The sequence below is a fragment of the Marmota monax genome, unplaced genomic scaffold (assembly GCF_021218885.2).
Source record: "Marmota monax isolate L192 unplaced genomic scaffold, Marmota_monax_Labrador192_F-V1.1 WCK01_AAM20220418_F8-fsc00010, whole genome shotgun sequence".
NCBI lineage: Eukaryota > Metazoa > Chordata > Mammalia > Rodentia > Sciuridae > Marmota > Marmota monax.
In genome coordinates, this window is record NW_026692321.1 from 10,241,580 (window position 1) to 10,259,600 (window position 18,021).

The 18,021-nt window shown below is 42.0% G+C and overlaps 1 protein-coding gene across 1 annotated transcript in view; it reads right to left on the bottom strand.

The window, feature by feature from the left end:
* Positions 1-1,657: 1,657 nt before the first annotated feature.
* Positions 1,658-18,021, bottom strand: part of Cyria (CYFIP related Rac1 interactor A) — a 99,314-nt gene continuing 82,950 nt past the window's right edge. The window contains exons 4-12 of the mRNA XM_046441299.1: positions 16,618-16,739; positions 15,128-15,233; positions 13,001-13,137; positions 12,475-12,552; positions 12,182-12,298; positions 12,003-12,082; positions 10,488-10,614; positions 6,459-6,529; positions 1,658-4,408 (exon numbers count right to left, since the gene is read on the bottom strand). Coding sequence (XP_046297255.1) covers positions 4,345-4,408; positions 6,459-6,529; positions 10,488-10,614; positions 12,003-12,082; positions 12,182-12,298; positions 12,475-12,552; positions 13,001-13,137; positions 15,128-15,233; positions 16,618-16,739 — 902 coding nt within the window. The 3' untranslated portion in view covers positions 1,658-4,344. The remainder of the gene's footprint in view (positions 4,409-6,458; positions 6,530-10,487; positions 10,615-12,002; positions 12,083-12,181; positions 12,299-12,474; positions 12,553-13,000; positions 13,138-15,127; positions 15,234-16,617; positions 16,740-18,021) is intronic.

An 18,021-nucleotide genomic window follows, 5' to 3' on the forward strand; every position in this document is an offset into this window, starting at 1 on the left:
TATCTGCATATTGATAAGTCAAAGGGTGAAATTTTGTGTGAATACAGATTGCAAATATTCACATTTCATTCACAGTTGAGCCCCTCAGCCCCATCCTGTGGAGAGAACCCTGAATTACAACCAACTTTCAAACTGTTATTAAAGATCCTCTGAATCTCACATCCCTCAGTTCTTCAGTAGCTATATTTGTCTTGACAGTCTCTCATATACCTTAATCCTTTTCATATTTCTTGCTCTCAACACTCATTTAATTAGGTCTCCCTCCCTCCCTCCCTCTCCCTCTCTCTCTCTCTCTTTCTCCAAAACCTCAGTCCTTCTTGCTCCTTTCAGTTTTTTTTTTTTTACACAATTTGGCCATTTGTCAATTTACAGAAAGTTTCCTATTCTCATTCAACTCCCTTTGTGCCCCCAAATCATCCTAAGTGCCTTTGAATTTTGCACAGAGCACCATAGCACCATAGCAGGTCTCTCTTGGAGGTCCCTGACCCACTGAACGCACACATAATTAGGTATCAGGTGATCATCTTCAGAAATGCAGGGATTAAAAGGAATGCCCTAGGAATGCTTCCATGCTTAAGAGCTAAAAGAATTGTTTTAGTGCATTATCTGAAAAATGTATCAAGATGGAATATATATATATATATATATATATATATATATATATATATATATATATTTTTTTTTTTTGGCTGATGTTCCCAAATCCATAAAGTGCCAGTGCACTCAAAAGAAAGAGAAAAGGGCTTCTTGGCATTCTGGACAAGGAGGTCTCATGCAACTCTAGATAGTAATCTTGTCTTTTTTATAATGAAGGGTCCTTGCTGAAATGAATAAGGGATAGATGACACCATGAGTAGCACAATTTTGGAACTGAATTTTGCACTTGAAGACACTGAGGTGTAGGGAGATAAAGGGCAGCTGGTGTGATTTCCTCAGAGCAGGTTTAGCAAAGATCTAAGTCATCATAAACTTATCACACACTTAACCTCAAATGTCATATAACATAAAGGTGTATTTTTTTAAATATATGTATGTACCAAACTTTAATTTTCACTTCACACTCAAAACTTCTGTACAAAAAGAGGCAAAGCAGGCAAAAAAAATTACAATGACTTCAGCAAACAACATATAACAACTTTAAAACAGCTTTGGGTATGCAACAGCCTTTACAGATGTGCTGGGAAAACTGGGGTCTAAAGTTTTATGCTCTTGAAATAAAATTCCTGTAGCTATCTAGCATACAAGAATGAATGAGAAGTCTCTGAACTCTATTGCACAACTGAATCCCAAGATTTGTGGTCCTTATTTTTCTTTTGAGAAAGAATGAGATTCTTTTTCCTTAAATGTGATGATGTATCAAAATTCTAGGTTTATCCTTAATGTCTTGATATAATGGTGATGACTAAGAGCAAATATTGATGGAGCATGATATTAACTAATAATTAAAAGATAATATCCATGATCTTCTTTCTGGGTAATATTCCAGACCCAATGGGTCAGTACTATTCAAAACATCTATTTCTACCTTTTTTTTTTAAACATTAATTCCTCGTGGCACATAAAAGTTTTCTTAGAACAGAGTTAAAATGCCAGAACAGGAATGTATATGAGAAACATAATTTTTATGTTGTTGTTTGCCCCAAAATAAATATCTGAGTCATGGAAAACACTGTTTATTTGAAAACTATGAGACATCAAATATGAAAGATAGTTAACATTGACATTGACACTGTCGCTAGCATTTTCCCCTAACCCACCCACAAGTCTTGGACGTGTGTGCATGCAGCACAAACAAACTGATTGTTCAAGGGCTCCTGAGGCCTGGAGGACAGTCTGTTAAGACAATTTGTCTCCCACAGCAGCTCTGGGGTGGACCTTGAGGCCCATCTCCAGGTAGTGATCACAGACATTTAGCCTGTCCTCCTGATGATCAGAGGCAACAATTCAGACCCTGGACTTCCCAGAATCCGTGTGCTGAGTCTCAACTGTGAGACAAGGTGGCCCGGCTAAACTGAAGCAGGCCAGCAGCCCATACATATGTTTGGTCCCATTTGATAGAAAGTCTAATTAAAAATTATAAATGTGCTCAACTATTTATATATATATATATAATATTTGACAGATAATCCCTAACATTTTTTTTTTTTTCATTTAGCTGGCTGAGAGGCAGCTGTGGTGTGGACACATGGCTTGGGTTCAAGTCCCTGGGTCTGGGCCTCAAGAGCCCCATGGTGACGGGCAAGTCCTTTCTTCTCTTCAAACTTTAATCTGCTCATAGTGATGATAAGCACTGCGAACTCTGAACTCCAGGGCTCGCCAGTGTCTGTCCACACAAAGCCCTGGCTGCCATGCAGGACGTCACTTAGGCTGAATATTTAAGGACTTTGCTCATTCTGCATTACCACATTCTCTGGCTTCCTCCGGGGTTTTAGAATTCCTAGGTTTTGAAAAGCTCTTGAAGTCCATCTAGTATTTTTCTGTTTTGATGAGAGAAGCTCCATCCAAGCAGCCATGCTTATTGAACAACTCTAAGGAAAAGGGCCTTGTCTCCGTCGGTTGACTGACATTGACCCATAGACCAGGGACTATTTCCTGCCACTTGACTGCATTTCTTTGTTAAGACAAAACAAAACAGGCATTTGTCCCCTCTTCTTGGACAACATAAATGTATGTATGTACCAAATATACAAGGGAAAGTCAGCTGGGCACTAAAGTCCAGAAAGCAAACGTATCTCATTCCTTGGAATGTTGCAAATGATGCCAAACCCTGATGTACCCGGGCCCAACATCCAGGATTATCATTCACTTCCTGTTTAGGCAACTCTTCTTCTGGCGGAAATAGGCCGGACTGAGTACTTCTCTACAATGGTCCAGTCCCATCCCATAGAATAAACTCACAGGCCATATGGTGAAAAGGAAGACTGTGGACTCAGGAGGGAAGCATCCTGGTATCCAGCCCCACCTGGAGCCATCCTGGATGACCACATACACTGGCTCTCATTTTCCCACTGGAGGTCAGGATAGGCTTCCAAGATTTCGTTCTAACTTAGCTCTGCTCTGCAGAAGAATGACTATAGGCCTCGTAACGTTGGCAGTCAGTGGGGCAATGCTGACTGGCATCTACTCAGGAAGAAGGACGGCAGAGCCAGCCATTTTATCAGCTTCTAGACTAACAGGATTCTTGGAGATTGTCTGTTTTAATTGCCCACTTTAGAGATGAGGAAGCTGAGATGTAGAGAGCTAAGAAAACTTCCCAATATCATACTACGTTTCATTAGTAAGCCAAGGACTAAATCCAGGTACTTAGACCAGAGTTTTCCCACTGCAACAATCTGGCAATGTGAGCAAGAAGGAGTTGTCTCTTAAAAACCAGGTAACCAGAAATGTGGATTTTCTTCCTCTAAATTCCCCCAGTTTTTTGATAACTAAAAACACATCCTAGACTTCTGTTCCCACATGAATGGTCCACGTGGGTAGAAGACAGGGAAACCTAACAGGAGGAACTGTGTCCCCAGACCTGGAGACAACAGAGATCAGCTAATTTACCTATGACTTCAAAGTCAGAGCTTATGTTTCTGTCCCTGTATGCAGAGGGTCTATGCAGACTGGTGCCACCTCTCATGAATATTCTAAAGACAACCACCTTTCTCAGTCCAGCTGTAAGAACGCATCTCTCTACCCCCATGCTCCTTCACTATCCAATTAAAATACAGGTGATTTTCCTCTTGCAAAAGTAAAAGGGTATGTTAGAGGGACACGAACCCAGACAGAAAGTGAATATTCTGATTAATAAAACAGGTGCAAATGGAAGAGTTGCACGTCTAGTTTGCAGGCTGAGGAGAGGGGGCGTGCTGAATTCAGAACACTTGGGTTTGATTCTCCACATGCATTTTTTTCTTTTCCTGGATTTCTCTCTTCCTCTGTCAGGATAACAGTTGTATTTCTTGTAGCTGAGCTGACAAAGGAAATCAAATGCTTTGTGTTTCTATAAGCTCTACTTCCCAGAGAGATAACACATCTAGAATTATAACACAACCACAAACTATTAGGAATTTCTGATTGTTACAGGTGTCATTAAAGGACTCCAGTAGCAAAGATCAAAAATCTCCAAATTGGCCTTTGGAGAAGGGGGTTTTGTTGCAGACATCAAAGGTAAGGCTCTCAAGTCAATTTATGCTCTGCTGGGTTGAGTCAGTCAGGATACAAATTAAGGTCCATATATTTCAGTGACAGGAAGGAAACGGTTATGTAAATACACAAGTATTAACATCAATCTGTATTAAATTATGTAAACATATACATCTTCTGAGGTCAGCACATAGATCCTCTTCTTTGAGCAGTGCTCTACTGAAGCATTGCTCGAATCTGTTTGGAAGTCGACTCATCATTCAAGTGCTTTGTAGTGAACCTGAGTGGGGACAGAAAGGTGGAGGTCAGTGTGTAATAAGGAGTCCAAGAAAGTTTCCCTAATGACATCCCCATCCTTACCTTGGGAAGCTCACTGAGATAAATCAAACACAGGGGCTCACCTCTTTAGACAGAGAGCACACTTCCTGGCATCCTCAGGTAGTTTTAATATCTATCTGATCTTTCCTTCCAAAGGGATTTTGTATGACAGTTATTAAACTAAGTAGATCTTCTGCATAATCAAGTAATTACAAAAGGAAATGCAATCCACCTCATTTTTCAAGGGCATAAATTTTTGACCACTGAGTTATCCCCATTTTCTTTTTTCAATTAATTTTATTGGTGCATTATTATTATGCAAAAGAGTGGAATTCATTGTGACATATTTTTACATATCCCTGTTGTCACAAATTTCAACATGGATTTCCCCAAACTGAAAATGTTGATGGTTGTCCTCATTCCCACCACTAGGGGGCACACACGCAGATGAACAAACCCTGGGGGCCGGGAAGGGGGGTTTCAATGTACAATTTCCCCATAACTTTATGTAGAAATTGTCAGTGCAAAGGAAGTTAAAAAAATTAACAAGATAAAGTCTCAACCATGTCCTAGGCATCCCATAGAAGTTTCTATTTAGTCACAATAACTTTGCAGATGAGATAATGGCCTTAATATGATGAGAAAACAGATCTCAAAGCTAATGATTTTGATTTGTGAACAGTTTGCTACTTTTAAGTTGAACTTGGGTCTGGCTTCCCTGGCAGCCTGTGCTCCTTTCATCTCATCATGTGTCTGCAGGAGACCCAATTCCAACACTCAGATGGGACTCCCAACCTAGCACAGCACCCTGCTCTTGAGAAAGTTCTGCTTGATTGAATGAAACTAAAAAGTTCAGGAAATTCAGAAGTTAAAGTCTTCTTACTGTGTACAGAAAGCCAGCCTCGTGTGAAGTGGGCACCAACGGAGAAAACCTTGGCTAACTCGTGGAATTGGAAGGGCTCTCTATCAATACATGTACTTTGAAGAATGATGGGTTCTGACTGAGCAACTCAGAAAAACAGCACCAACATCAGTGTCATTTTAGTGTGTCTCAGTTTGCTCATTTATTAAATGAGGATAATAGGTCAGCCTTGTGTCTTCGAGTTGGGATGATTAAATGGCACAATGTGATTGGGGCATAAAACATGAGCACTGTACACAGATGAAAGAGCCCTGATCCCTTCCACTTCTGCTTCTGAACACTTGCTGTATGTACATAAGTGGAACTAGGGAAATTAAAGAAAAGGCAGCAGGGAGCATAAGCCTTCCTGATGGCAATCCGGGACTGGATGATTTGCACGGTGGCAGGAGTCAATGAACTCCTGTAGAGGTGCCACCGCTAAAAAATGAGACTCCCCTCCCTGAAGGGTCCTAAACAGACGTGTCCTTGGGACGAGAAGAGGTGTTGGGGCATTACTTGTTAGCAGTGAGCAGCTGGAATGAGCTACAGCTGGGCAAATACTTAGCGGTGTTCTCAGTTCTGCAGCTGCACATTGTCAACCACCTGGGGAGCTTTAGAACAAGCAAGCAAACAAACACAAATAAACAAAAGAGATGCCTGAGCCTCTGGCCCAGAGATCTGACTCATGCAGTCTGGCTCAGACATAACCCACAGCAGCCTTGTCTGCAGCCAGGTGGGGGAACCGCTGGAGAGGAGGGAAGGGGGACCCAGAGACTCTCCCTCTGAGGAGCCCCACTAACCATAAGGTGGCCAGCCAAGAGTCAGGACCATGACCTGTGGGGTCACCCAGACCTGGGTTTAGAGCCTAGCTCGTTCACACGCTGTGTGACGTTTGCAAGTAATTTGACTCCTTTAAATCTCATTTTCCCCTCCAAAAAGGGAATGATAAAATGGTGTTGCCCAAGAGGTTGTTGTTGGGAAGATTAAATGTGTTAAAATATGCAAGGAGGTAAGCTCAGTGCTCCAGCCCTTTGTCCCCAGCAGCGTCCACATTTGAAACAGATCTGGAGGGGTGGCTGCCCCATGTCAGTCCTCCCCAGGGCTGGCTCACCTGAGGGCGTTCAGCAGCCCCTCCACACTGTCTGGGGCCTGTTCCTTCAACACCTTTATGCAGCCTTTCATCTAGGAGAAAGCACAGTGCATTGTTAATATCCTAGTAACTCTGTCCATCCATCATCATCTCACAGAAATCAAACAAAAATGATCAACAGGCTTCCCAACTCCTAGTGCTGGTGAGTTGCTCCTGGGCTTCTAGAGAGTTCTGCAGGATTGTAGCCATTATTAACTTTTACACTATACTGCAGTTGTACATTTTACTTACTTTGGGGGACAAATACTCAAGACTTTGATTTTTCTTTTTGTCTTATATTCATAGCCAAGTGCAAGGATACAAGGGCCTCTACTCAGTCCTCAGTGGAGATTTACTAATTGATTTTATAAACCTGATTTAATGTCTCCAGAACGCTTTTCTCCCCAGTTGTTTAACTGGCAAAACCTTAACATTTTTTTTTGGGGGGGAGGGGAGATGTCAACTGAAATTCTCCAACCCCAAGAAGCTTCTTCTGACCTTATTGTCCTTAGCAGGTAGTGAGAACCACGGCCCATGCATTCCCAATCACAGAACCTTGGAGGATTTAGTGACCAAGTTAAATTGTCTCCTTCACTAAACAGGGAGCTTCTGGAGCTGCAAGTCTCTGTCACATTTGAGAAGACGGTTAAGGCTGATTGTTAAGATCATCAACCGATGAAGGTGGACACTTGGATTTCCGCCATTCTTGATTGTTTAGTATTTGCACGAACTTGGGCAAGTTTCTTCAGTTTTTGTGCCCTGGGAATAAGTTATTTATAATTTGGGCAGTGCATGAAAACTAAATTTATATAGGTCATATTAAATTATGCATACCCTGTAGCTTTTTCTTTATTTGGCAAAGAAAGAATCTATCTGCAAAAACCATCACTCATTTTAAACTCCTAAGTTTGTGCCCTACGTGTACCAGATTTGGTTATTATCCAAGTTCTTTTTTTTTAACGACAGGTCACTTGTAAACTTTTTCGGTAGGCATAATCCTGGCATGTTAAGCGTTTTATCATAAAGGACTGATGGGCCATATAAATTGATGGAGGCAGTCAGGACACAGGGTTGGAGTCATTTGGGGGTCACTTACAGGTTCATCAAGAAAAAAATGTCATGGTTAATTAGAGATGTGTGCCGGGGTTACAGGACTGGCTGTAATCATGCCAGTCATGTGCCACTCCAATCCTGGAGACAAGACATTTGGTCTCTCTGTTAAAGCTCAGGGTCTATGGGAAGACAGAGAGATAGCCCATCGTCACGGTGTGAGGCGTGTTCTTGTAAAACCCCCCAGTGACAAAACAGATGTAGAAAGCGGTGGATACTCTTGAGAAATTTCTAGGTCTGTTTCAGGATGATGACAGCTGAGGGTGTGAAGAACAAGATGCTGTTGGAGACACAGAGCAAGATGCAGGGTGGGTTCGCAGTACATTAGGAACCCGGGGACTTTTACTTGTGGAAAAGATCATTAGCAGGAATGTGGTTAATATGGAAAAGGACCAGAAAGAAGCAGGAACGAGAGCCTCTGAGAGTGTGCAGTTGGGCATAGCAGCAGGCCTGGAGAGCAGACGGAGATGGACAGGAGGACCAACCTGACTGACCACATCTGAGCGTGAAGACCAGGGAAGAAGACAGTTCCAGGGATGACAGTTCTAGGCTAATGGCTACACTGGGCGGGAGAATGAGGAAGCACGCGGCAGGAACTCAAAACGGGAACAGGCTTGTTAGGAAATGAGAATCTTTGGCTTTGGACTGGCCACATTTCAGATGTCCCTAGGAAGTAGGGTCTGTAATTATGGGTGAAACCTGGGCTAGGGATGGGGTTAGGAAGTGATTTCTTATGGGTTTGCATCACAAGATCCTAAGGAAATCATTTGGAAACACCATTTCACCACAACCACCTTTCCTAGCACCTGATTAACATTTATTCTCTAACTGGTTCATCCCCTTGGGGTCTTGGTGATTTTGTTCTGATTATTCCCCTCCCTGGAGGACCTTTCCTCCCCCTTGTCCATTGGGAAAATTCTACATCTCCTTCAAGGACCACCTCAAATGTTACCCTCTTTTTTGCCCCCACACAGAATGGGTTTCTGAAACTCTCTGCACATCTATTCTGCAAACAGGAGCATGCTCTTTATGCATACACACACAGGACCTCTTCCAGGGCCTCAGACTTGATGCCGATACACTAGGACTTATAAATCCAGTCCCTATAACTGCTGAGTTAGAAACAGATTGGTGCCTAGAATAAGGACCTTTTATGTCGTCAAAGAAAATGACCCACTCAAGTATGTGCTGTGTTCAGTAAACCTGAAACTTTCTTAGAGGCACATACAAAATTCATTCTGAACGAGGCTTTCTTAACCTGCATGAACAGATAGACTTTACCAAGACTAACTGTAAAGATCGACATTACACACTCTTTACAACCTCCACAGAAGGACTCAGTAAGACATGTAGAGCCAAGCCTTTCAAAGGTTAGGGATACAAGGCATAATTGTAGCCAGCATATTTGTAACTGTTGACTCTCTGACAAGTTAACAAATGGCTATGGAAGAATGTCTTATAAGTACCAGGTAATAAACTCAGTCCATAGACAAATGATATTTATAGAGTTATTCAGAGAGTTATTTATATTCAATATGTAGTATGTGAATATTAAGGCTTTACAAAGAACATATTTATTGGTATGAAAAATGCCCATAATATACTGTTATGCAGATTGAATATGGTTTAAAATTGCATATCCAAGTCCCAATTTGCTAAGTTTACACACACACAAAGAAGGGACATATGTATGCTAACATATTAACAACGGTCTTCTGTCTATGGTATAATTATTACAGATACATTAAATTTTCTATATTTTGGTTTCCAATATTTTAAATTTCTTATAATAAATATTTATTTTCTTATCAAATAGTTATGATTATAATAAGTGTCATGAAAGTTTTATAAAGAACCATGCCTAGGGACCCAGAACTGTGAGTGAGTAATCCAAGTTATATATTTTGTTGACGATTTTCCTTGTATTCTTCAGACTTGTGGCCCCTCTGGGCTGCAAGCTTTCTCTCGACAGTGCCAGTGCAGTAAACAGGCCATTTTGTGTAGATGGGTGAATACCAGGCACCACCCACATCACAGTACCTTATGACCAACAGGATATACTCTGCACTTAAACATCTGCACACCCATTTAAATCAATGATCATTCATTCATTCAGTAAAAACCTGAGGAACATCTATTTGAGTGGCAGGTGCTATGTGCCAGATACAGTGCAAGACAATGAAGCAGATTTTAGGTATATAGATCATGAGCCCCGTCCTTGCTCCAAAATGTGGAGTTTGTGGGAGGGTCAGAAAATACAAACTGGTGAGTGCTCTGAGGACCACTGGAGAAGGCAGACTCTATTCACGCAGGGCATAAGAAATGTGTCCCTGGATAAGGGGAGAGTTAAAGAGTACCTGAATGGAATCTGCCAAGCAAAGAGGAAAAGGAGGGTCCTCTTGGCAAGGAAAATGGATGATGCATATTGAAATCACTAGAAACAGCAGGTAATTTGGGAGGGGCTGCAGGTAGGGAGTGAGTGATGGGAGAGGAAACTAGGCCATTTGGCATTTAACCATGAGGTCTTGAAATCCAGCATCTCCCAATTCTTTTCACATTAGTGCATCTGCGATAGAAAAAAATTGTACTGGTGGGGCACATGGGGTCAGTGAAGGGGCAGCATGCAGATATGGGACAGGTCACCTGTGTCCTTAGTGTGCTTTTAGCCAAGGGACTGATCAACATCTCAGCATCCTTGTTCTACTTTTGAGATTGTCCTAAACACATGAGCATGAGCAAGAGTGGCCTCTTGCTCTGAGGGGAACCACCCCAAAGGCTTGGAACTTGGAGAGGCCGCTCTCCGTGGGGGATGGGGGATGGAGGCCAGAAGGAGAGAAGGGGAGTCTGTTTGGCCACACTCATGGGCTCTTATTGGAAAAGAACATTGCCAGCTATTCTTACATCAATCTTGGATGTCTTGCAGAAGGCTCCCACGGGGTGCACGTGGTCATAGAGGATGATGACCCCCACCATCACCCTCATGCAGAACATCAGTGTTTCTTCGCTCGTAAACCTACTCCTGTACTCCCTGCAAGAGAGAAGACGTGGCAATGGTGTCACTTCCTCAGCGGAGGAACTTCACAACTGGCTACTCTACTGATGCTCTATGGAGAACAACCCCAGGCCTGCAACAAGCAGTTAGCATGCTCTCAAAAGAGACTCCAGTGATAATTCTTGAATATATCCAGCTGGCAATTCAGTACAAAAATAAGGGAAATTGGAGAACAGTAAATTCTCTGCTCTTCTGCCTTTCAGCAGCCAGCTCATCAGTTATGCCGCTCCCTCATCCATTCATCTTGAATATTTTAAGGCAGGTCCCTTTGGCTGTTCAAGGTTATAGAGAATCATAGCTTCATCATAGGGCAAAAGGGTCAAGCTCATTTCTACAGAGAAGATCTTGTGTCCCCTGTCAGAGTAACTTCCTTTGTTAAGACACAGGCTGCAGATTGAACAGGACTGGCAAAGATATCTCAAAGAAATTATGTGTTCCTTATTGATCTGAGAGTATTTATGGAGTCTGAATTTTGTTCACTTACTTTGATAGGGTCCCTGGTGAGTGAAATGATTCAGGCCAGTTCTAGAGACTTCCTTAACATCTATTTCATTATGAATTGGTCCCACTATGAGAATGATTACTACTTCTGTCTTGAAATAAATCTCAACTTTGGTATACGTGAAATATATGAAATTAATGCTCTCTTACATTTGAAAAGACATCAAATTTGATAAAGGAGGCTTGACACCTTTGGCCTCCCCAACACTCTGCACAGTACATGATATTTGGTCTTCATTAGATGAGGAAACCAAGGAAGGCCCAGGGAGGTCAGGTCACTCAATCATAGGCACAGCATGGGGTACAGACATAAGTGTACTCCAGAATTTTAAGTACAGATTTCCCCACTCCTTTGTTTCTTCATCCTCAATAACCTCAACCATTTTTAAGCCTATAACCTAGTAATTAGCTCAGATACAAAGAAATTGAGGGGATAGAGGGAGAGTAAAAGAGAGAGACAAAGACAGAGACAGGGAGAGGGTGAGATCTATTACCGCTGTTACGACAACCTTACTTCTATTCTTGCTTCTCGTATCTCTGCAGTGTTTAGGACTGCTATCCATCTAGCCCTCCACTAATTTGGTGCTTACATATCTTTTACAGCATCTTTGAGTGGTGGTTCTGCCTTCTAAGAAGGAATGCCACCTTGGGGAAGTCAATCAAGCAATTTGGGCCTCAGTTGCTTCATCTGCAAAATGTACATGATTACATGTACCACCGAGTTCTCTATGAAATTGAAGCAGATAATATACCCATAAATTGTAACATGCTGACTCAAGTGGCATGTGTCCTCATCAGCATCATCTCAACAGGCCCCAGCTCTGCTAACGGTCAACCATGAAGTGACCTCTGAGTTCACTTACGGAGTTTCCAGCATGACTTTACAAACACTTGTCATAGTGCTGAGGCAGTCTGTGGTATTCTCTATTGGCAGGGTTTTGTTCTAAAGAAAGACACAAATGTATGTCAGCCCTGTTAGCAGCTTTATGCACAATTAAGAAAGAAAGAAAAAAAAAACCACCTGTGGCTGAACTTCACTTACTTCGGAGACAAAGTGCATTGTGGCATTGCTAAGGGTTTTCAGCATTGGGGTAGCTTCTGCATAGAAGAGGGACATTCGATTGGCCATCTCATTATTAACTTCATTCTCAATGTCTAGCTGATGAAAATAAGAAGAGAAGATGCAATTATAAAGATAAAGTCAAAATCCTCCAACACTCTCTTCTGGAAGTGGAATGACAGGCAAGGACTCTCTTCTCTCCGTGCCCTCCCTGATGAGGAAAGCCAAAGATGCTCAGATCAGGTGGCAAAGGCCAGGGAGGCCCAAGGACTCACATGCATGTTGTTGATGCGGTTGCGACTTATTGTCCTTCTGTAGTAGCTAAAGTCATTCTGAATGGCTGGGTTTCTCATCTGAAATTCAGAAGAGAGGAAAGATGGTCATCCCTTGGCATCAGGCAGGGATGAGTGTCAGGAGCCCAGACACTGGGTTTCGTAAATGTGCCAGGAATTCTCTTTGTTATTCAAGAGTCAGAACTTCTGGTTAAAACAAGGACCAGGAACTTCATTATTCTAAAATACACCCTGTTTGTACTGTGGGCTAGATTTCAGGGAAAGTATATTTGTTCTCAATAAGGAACAGACACTTGAAAAGGTTTTCTCTTATTTCATTTGGCAGATTTTGAATTTCCATATATAAATCATCATCTTAAATTACTTTTACCACATGGAATGCAAATACTTGCCACAGCACATGTCTCTGGGGAAGGAGCTGTGTTTCACTCCCCACCCCACCCCCGCCAGCAGAAGTGGCAGGTACTCAGTGTGAGCCTGTGTCCCTATCACACACACTTGGCCTAACCTTCAGCTCATCAAATCGAAGGGTAAAATGTAAAATTTCTGCAAACTCCTTTGCCAGGGCCTGTTCCCGTTCCAGGTGCTGGGTTGGTGTGTAGGGCGGACAAGTCAGGGATTCCAATAAACTCTGAAGAGCTTTTTCTGAAAGTCAAAGGGATAAATATAAATATTTTTTGGTGGCCCAGAGATATACCTCAAAAAAGCACAATTGTCATCCCCAGCTGACAGTCTCAGAGACAGCCTGGGTGGGTGCTTCCTCTCCATGTCTTCCCCCTGTCAGTGTGAGATGAGATGCATGTGATGACATAGAGGGTCCTCCCCGACTCAGCAGGCCACCTGCGCTCAGAACGCCCACGGCCACACAGTTTGTAAGTGTCTCTCTAAGCTCAGCTCACATATTTAATACTTCCATTTCCTGATGCTGTTAGAAGACCACAGATATGTGTTTTCAGGTCATGCTCATGAGAACCATTTGTGACACGGGATGCAATGTGACAGCAGCTTTGAACACATGGGTTAGATTTACCTGCTCTACAGAGAAAGAATTCTGTGCATATTCTAGCTTTTTTCCTGCACCTATATTCTAGCTTATTCACAAGAATCTTATTCACACATACACACATACAACATATGTACATATATGTGTATATAGGCATATACATTCATATGTAAAACTATATATATATCAACATAAAGACATTTAAACAATCAATCCTCTATAGCAGGATTTGAAAACTATGGTCTAAATGCTGAATCTAGTTCATTGCTTGTTTTTGTAAAAAAAACCTTTAATTACAAGATAGATATGGTCATAACTTCCTGAGTTGACTAAGGCTACTTTGTGTTATAAATTCAGAGTTTAAGCTGGGCATGGTGGCACACACTTGTAATCCTAGCGACATGGGAGCCTAAGGCAGGAGGTTCACAAGTTCAAAGCCAGCCTGAGTAACTTAGTGAGACCGTAAGCAACTTAGCAAGACACTGTCTTGAAAAAAAAAAGGGGGGGCTGGGGATGTGGTTCAGTGGTGTTAAGTGCCCCTTGGATAAATCACTGGTACCAAAAAAAAAAAAAAGGTAGAGTTTAAGTAGTTGCAAAAACACAAGACTCAAATGTTTACTATTTGGCATTTTACAGAAGAATTTCACAGCGCTGTCTCTACATAGTCCTTACATTCTTTTACAGCCTCTTTACAGGGATGCCTCTAGCCTTTCCTAAATATTCCCCCACCGTGGAAACACACTGTTTGGGGAAGCAGCCAGTTATGCCATGGCCTGGTCTAACTGATGGACCTTTTTCCTTCTCTTGAGCTGAAACTGGGCTCCTTTGGATTCAGTTCATTGGATCTAAATATATGCGTTAAGAAAACAGAAAAAAAATTTGAGTCTCCTTCCCTGGGTCTCAGCTTCTAGTCTTCTGAACACCATGGCCATTATTTCCCCAGAATATTTCAATTTCTAACTTCTGCTTGAAATGTGGCATTCATTTTATGGCGAAAGTAAAGTAGAACATACTTACTGCCTTTTTCATTCTAGAAATACTATATTAACTAATGAAATCTCATACAGCTTTACTGTGGGAACCATGATGACATCATATTGTTGGTCACCCTGAGCCTTCTATCAATCAGACTTGGTCTTACTCTTGTTCTGCAGAGCCAGGTACCCATTCAGGGGTGTGTGTGTGTGTGTGTGTGTGTGTGTGTGTTTTGTTTGCTTTTAATGCTAAAGGACAGGACTACATGTTTGCTTCCTTGTATTTTACTTTATTAAACTTTTAACATGAGTCTAGGCAAATAAGTTCTTTTGGGGTTAGCAGAGAACCTGTATCTTCCAACTTCACCGCTATTCAAAGATGAGATTATCCAACAGGAAACTATGAAAAGTTGGACATAGATGATCACAGACAATGCAAAGTCCACTTTAATGTGCCAGTAGAGAAAGACACACTCTCTAGGTGCGAATGTTTAGGGGAAGAAACTCTGGGGTACGTTAAAAGACATGACCAGAGTTGTAGTTCATGAATGACTTTCATAAGACCTAGTAGGTGGTTGAATATGAAAAGCTATTCCTGCTAAGTTTTCAAGTGGCAAAATAGAACTTCACATGTGGGACATGAAAAAGAAACACTCACCTAGGCGTATAGAAAACTCATAAAATCTCTTTAGCCTCACAACCAGAGGACACACTGCGTTCCAAGCTTTTTCTTGAAGCTGAATGTCGTTGGGGTTTTGAATGGCCTACCAAAAGACATAGTAGAAAAGTTTGTTTAAAAAAAAAGAAGTAATAAGCACCACATCAAAATGCTATAATATGGAAAAATGTTTTAATCTAAAAAATGCAATCCCTGCTGTACTTTGTGAATGTGTACTCCTAAGTTGACAATGACTCAATGGACTGTCCCCCAAGACACTCATTTTGAAAGAAAATTTTAGCTCTTGAACATAAAACAAATGGTTCTACAGATAGATCTTGCTTCATTCTTTTTTGTTGTTATTTTGAATTAAAATTTAAAAAGTATATCTGAATTGGATCAGCCCTCTCCACTATCACTGATTCTTCTAAAGTAGAGTTAGTATTTACTATAAAGTACAAATTCTTGGGTATTTTCTTTTCTATATAATATGCATTCTCTTCCTGCCAGACTGTAACATTACCTAGATTACCTAAATTAAATGGTGACCCCTAAGTAGAAAAACCCTATCTTAATAGCCTGTTGCTTTCTGAGCAAGGCTATCTTGTCTGAGTTTCAGCAGCTTGAGGATTATGAGGACGATGGAGTTCTTTTCAGAGGAATGGTGGCAGTGGCAGTAATATATGTGTGTGTGTGTGCACATGCGTGGGTGTGCATACGTGTGTGTGCACACATGTTGATGTTTCCACAAAACTAACGTGATGGTGCACACCTGTGTCCCAGCTACTCTAGAGACTGGGGTGGGAGGACCACTTGAGCCCAGGAGTCTGGGGCCAGCCTGGGCAACACAGTGAGACCCCAGGTCAAAAAAACAAAGCAAAGGCCCAAATCTCTAATGCTTTCAAGTAAAGGAGCGGGGAGCGCCTTGTCTTGGAGGCATTATGAAGTCCGAATACCCACGCTGGTTATTTTCTTTTTTACTTTGTTGTTTTGTTTCTCATTAAAGAAAAAAAAAACACAACAGCAACTCCGAAGACGACAGACCTACAGTCCACTTCACATGGTGTTTTGTGGCTGCTGTGTGTGACACTGATGAAACCTACCAAAATCATCCCTGAAAGTACATGTAGTCTCAGACACCTCCTAACATGCAATTCAAGTGTTCTTCATAGACTTTATGTGTACGTTTCCCTTACATGGAGTCATTCGCTGATGTTACTGCCCAAGTGTGAGTCCTGCCATAGCAACTGTAGGTTTGGGTAGAGAATGGCTAAAATTGCACATGGTCCCCAGCACTGTGCGCCACTGTGAATGGATTGGAATCCAAGGGGCCATTCATACATTAGGACACATTATGCTCCTTGTTCCTCTGGTACTCTAGAAAATATTAGGGTTATTACTTAACCTGTGCATGTGCACATGTGTGTGTGCTGCATGTGGTTCCCCTCCCCTCCCCGGGTGTCATCCGTTCTACATTATCATTGGCATACGTCTCGGATCTCCGGCCCTGCGCCTTTGTAAGCCTGCAGGTCTGCGAGGATGCTCTCAGAATCCTGGAGGACAGCGCTGATCTGGTTCCATATTTCCCTCTCTCCTTCCGTGGGCTGGGCATCTGCACAGCAAGGAAAGCAAGAGACACAGAGGGCTGGTGGTTACAAACAGCTGTGAAAGAGGGTCAGAGGTCAGTGTACCCACTGGGCACTTGTGCCTCATTCCTGCAGGTCTGATGGTTACTCCTACCACAGAAAGTGCTAGAATGGACAAGTAGCACCATGTTGGCCCAGACCGAGTTCACAACATCACCATCTTTCTGCACCAGTGAAGCCTAGCTGAATCCAGTGGGTCCCCATTTGTCTATTTATCTGTATAGAATACATTTTTTGCACACCTGTTATAGGTACTGAGTGGTAGAAGCAGTGACATTGTCTTTTAGGGCTAACCTTTCTTATTGTCTTTTTATTATTTTTTTGCATTAAAACTATTTTTTTTAAATTGTGGCAAGATGATATACGATTTACCACTTGATCATGTCCAATGTACAGCTCAGTAGTATTTGTAACATTACACAGTCTTCACCACCACCCAATGCCATGACTCTTTCATCTTGTCAAACTGAAATGCTACCTTGGGTCTGCTTTTAACAGGAGAAGCTATAGGTTATTTTTTATATGATTAAAAATCTATGAATCTGAGCAGAGAAAGAAAAATCAATCTCCTTCCTACTTTCATAGAAACAAATTAACAAATTGGGTGATTAACCCTTCAGGGTCATGTCCACAGCACATCATTCCAGGACAGACTGACATGGAGAAAGCACTGAGACTTCCCATTGAATGTGAACAAGAATTTTGGCAAAGACATGCAGGGAGTTAATTTTAAAGACACCTGCTCTCTTTCCAGGTGTGGTGGCACTGTGCCTGTATTCCAGCAGCTTGGTAGACTAAGGCAGAAGAATAGTGAGTTCAAAGTCAGCCTTAGCAGCTTAGCAAGGCCCCAAGTAACTCAGTGAGACCCTGTCTCTAAACAAAATGCAAAAAAAGGGCTGGGGATGTGGCTCAGTGGTTAAGTACCCTTGGACTCAGTCCCCAGTAGCCCCCCCCCCACCCCCCTCAAAAAGACACCTGCTCTCTTTATCTTTGTCTTGATTGTGACTGTTACAAAAAATGTGACACCTTCAAGCTTATCTAAACAAAGGTCATATTCTAATAGCACCAAGCACTCCCCAGCTCTTTACTGATTTCCCACTTGATTATGTCTCCAGAATCTATAGGTTTTTCTCCCACCGGCACTTTGTTCAGGCTGGTGGGTAGGGGCTGAAAGGCGGGCAACACTGGGTTTTATTTCTCTCACAGATGCTATAAAACAGGTTAGCTACCAGGTGCTGGTGAGGAAGT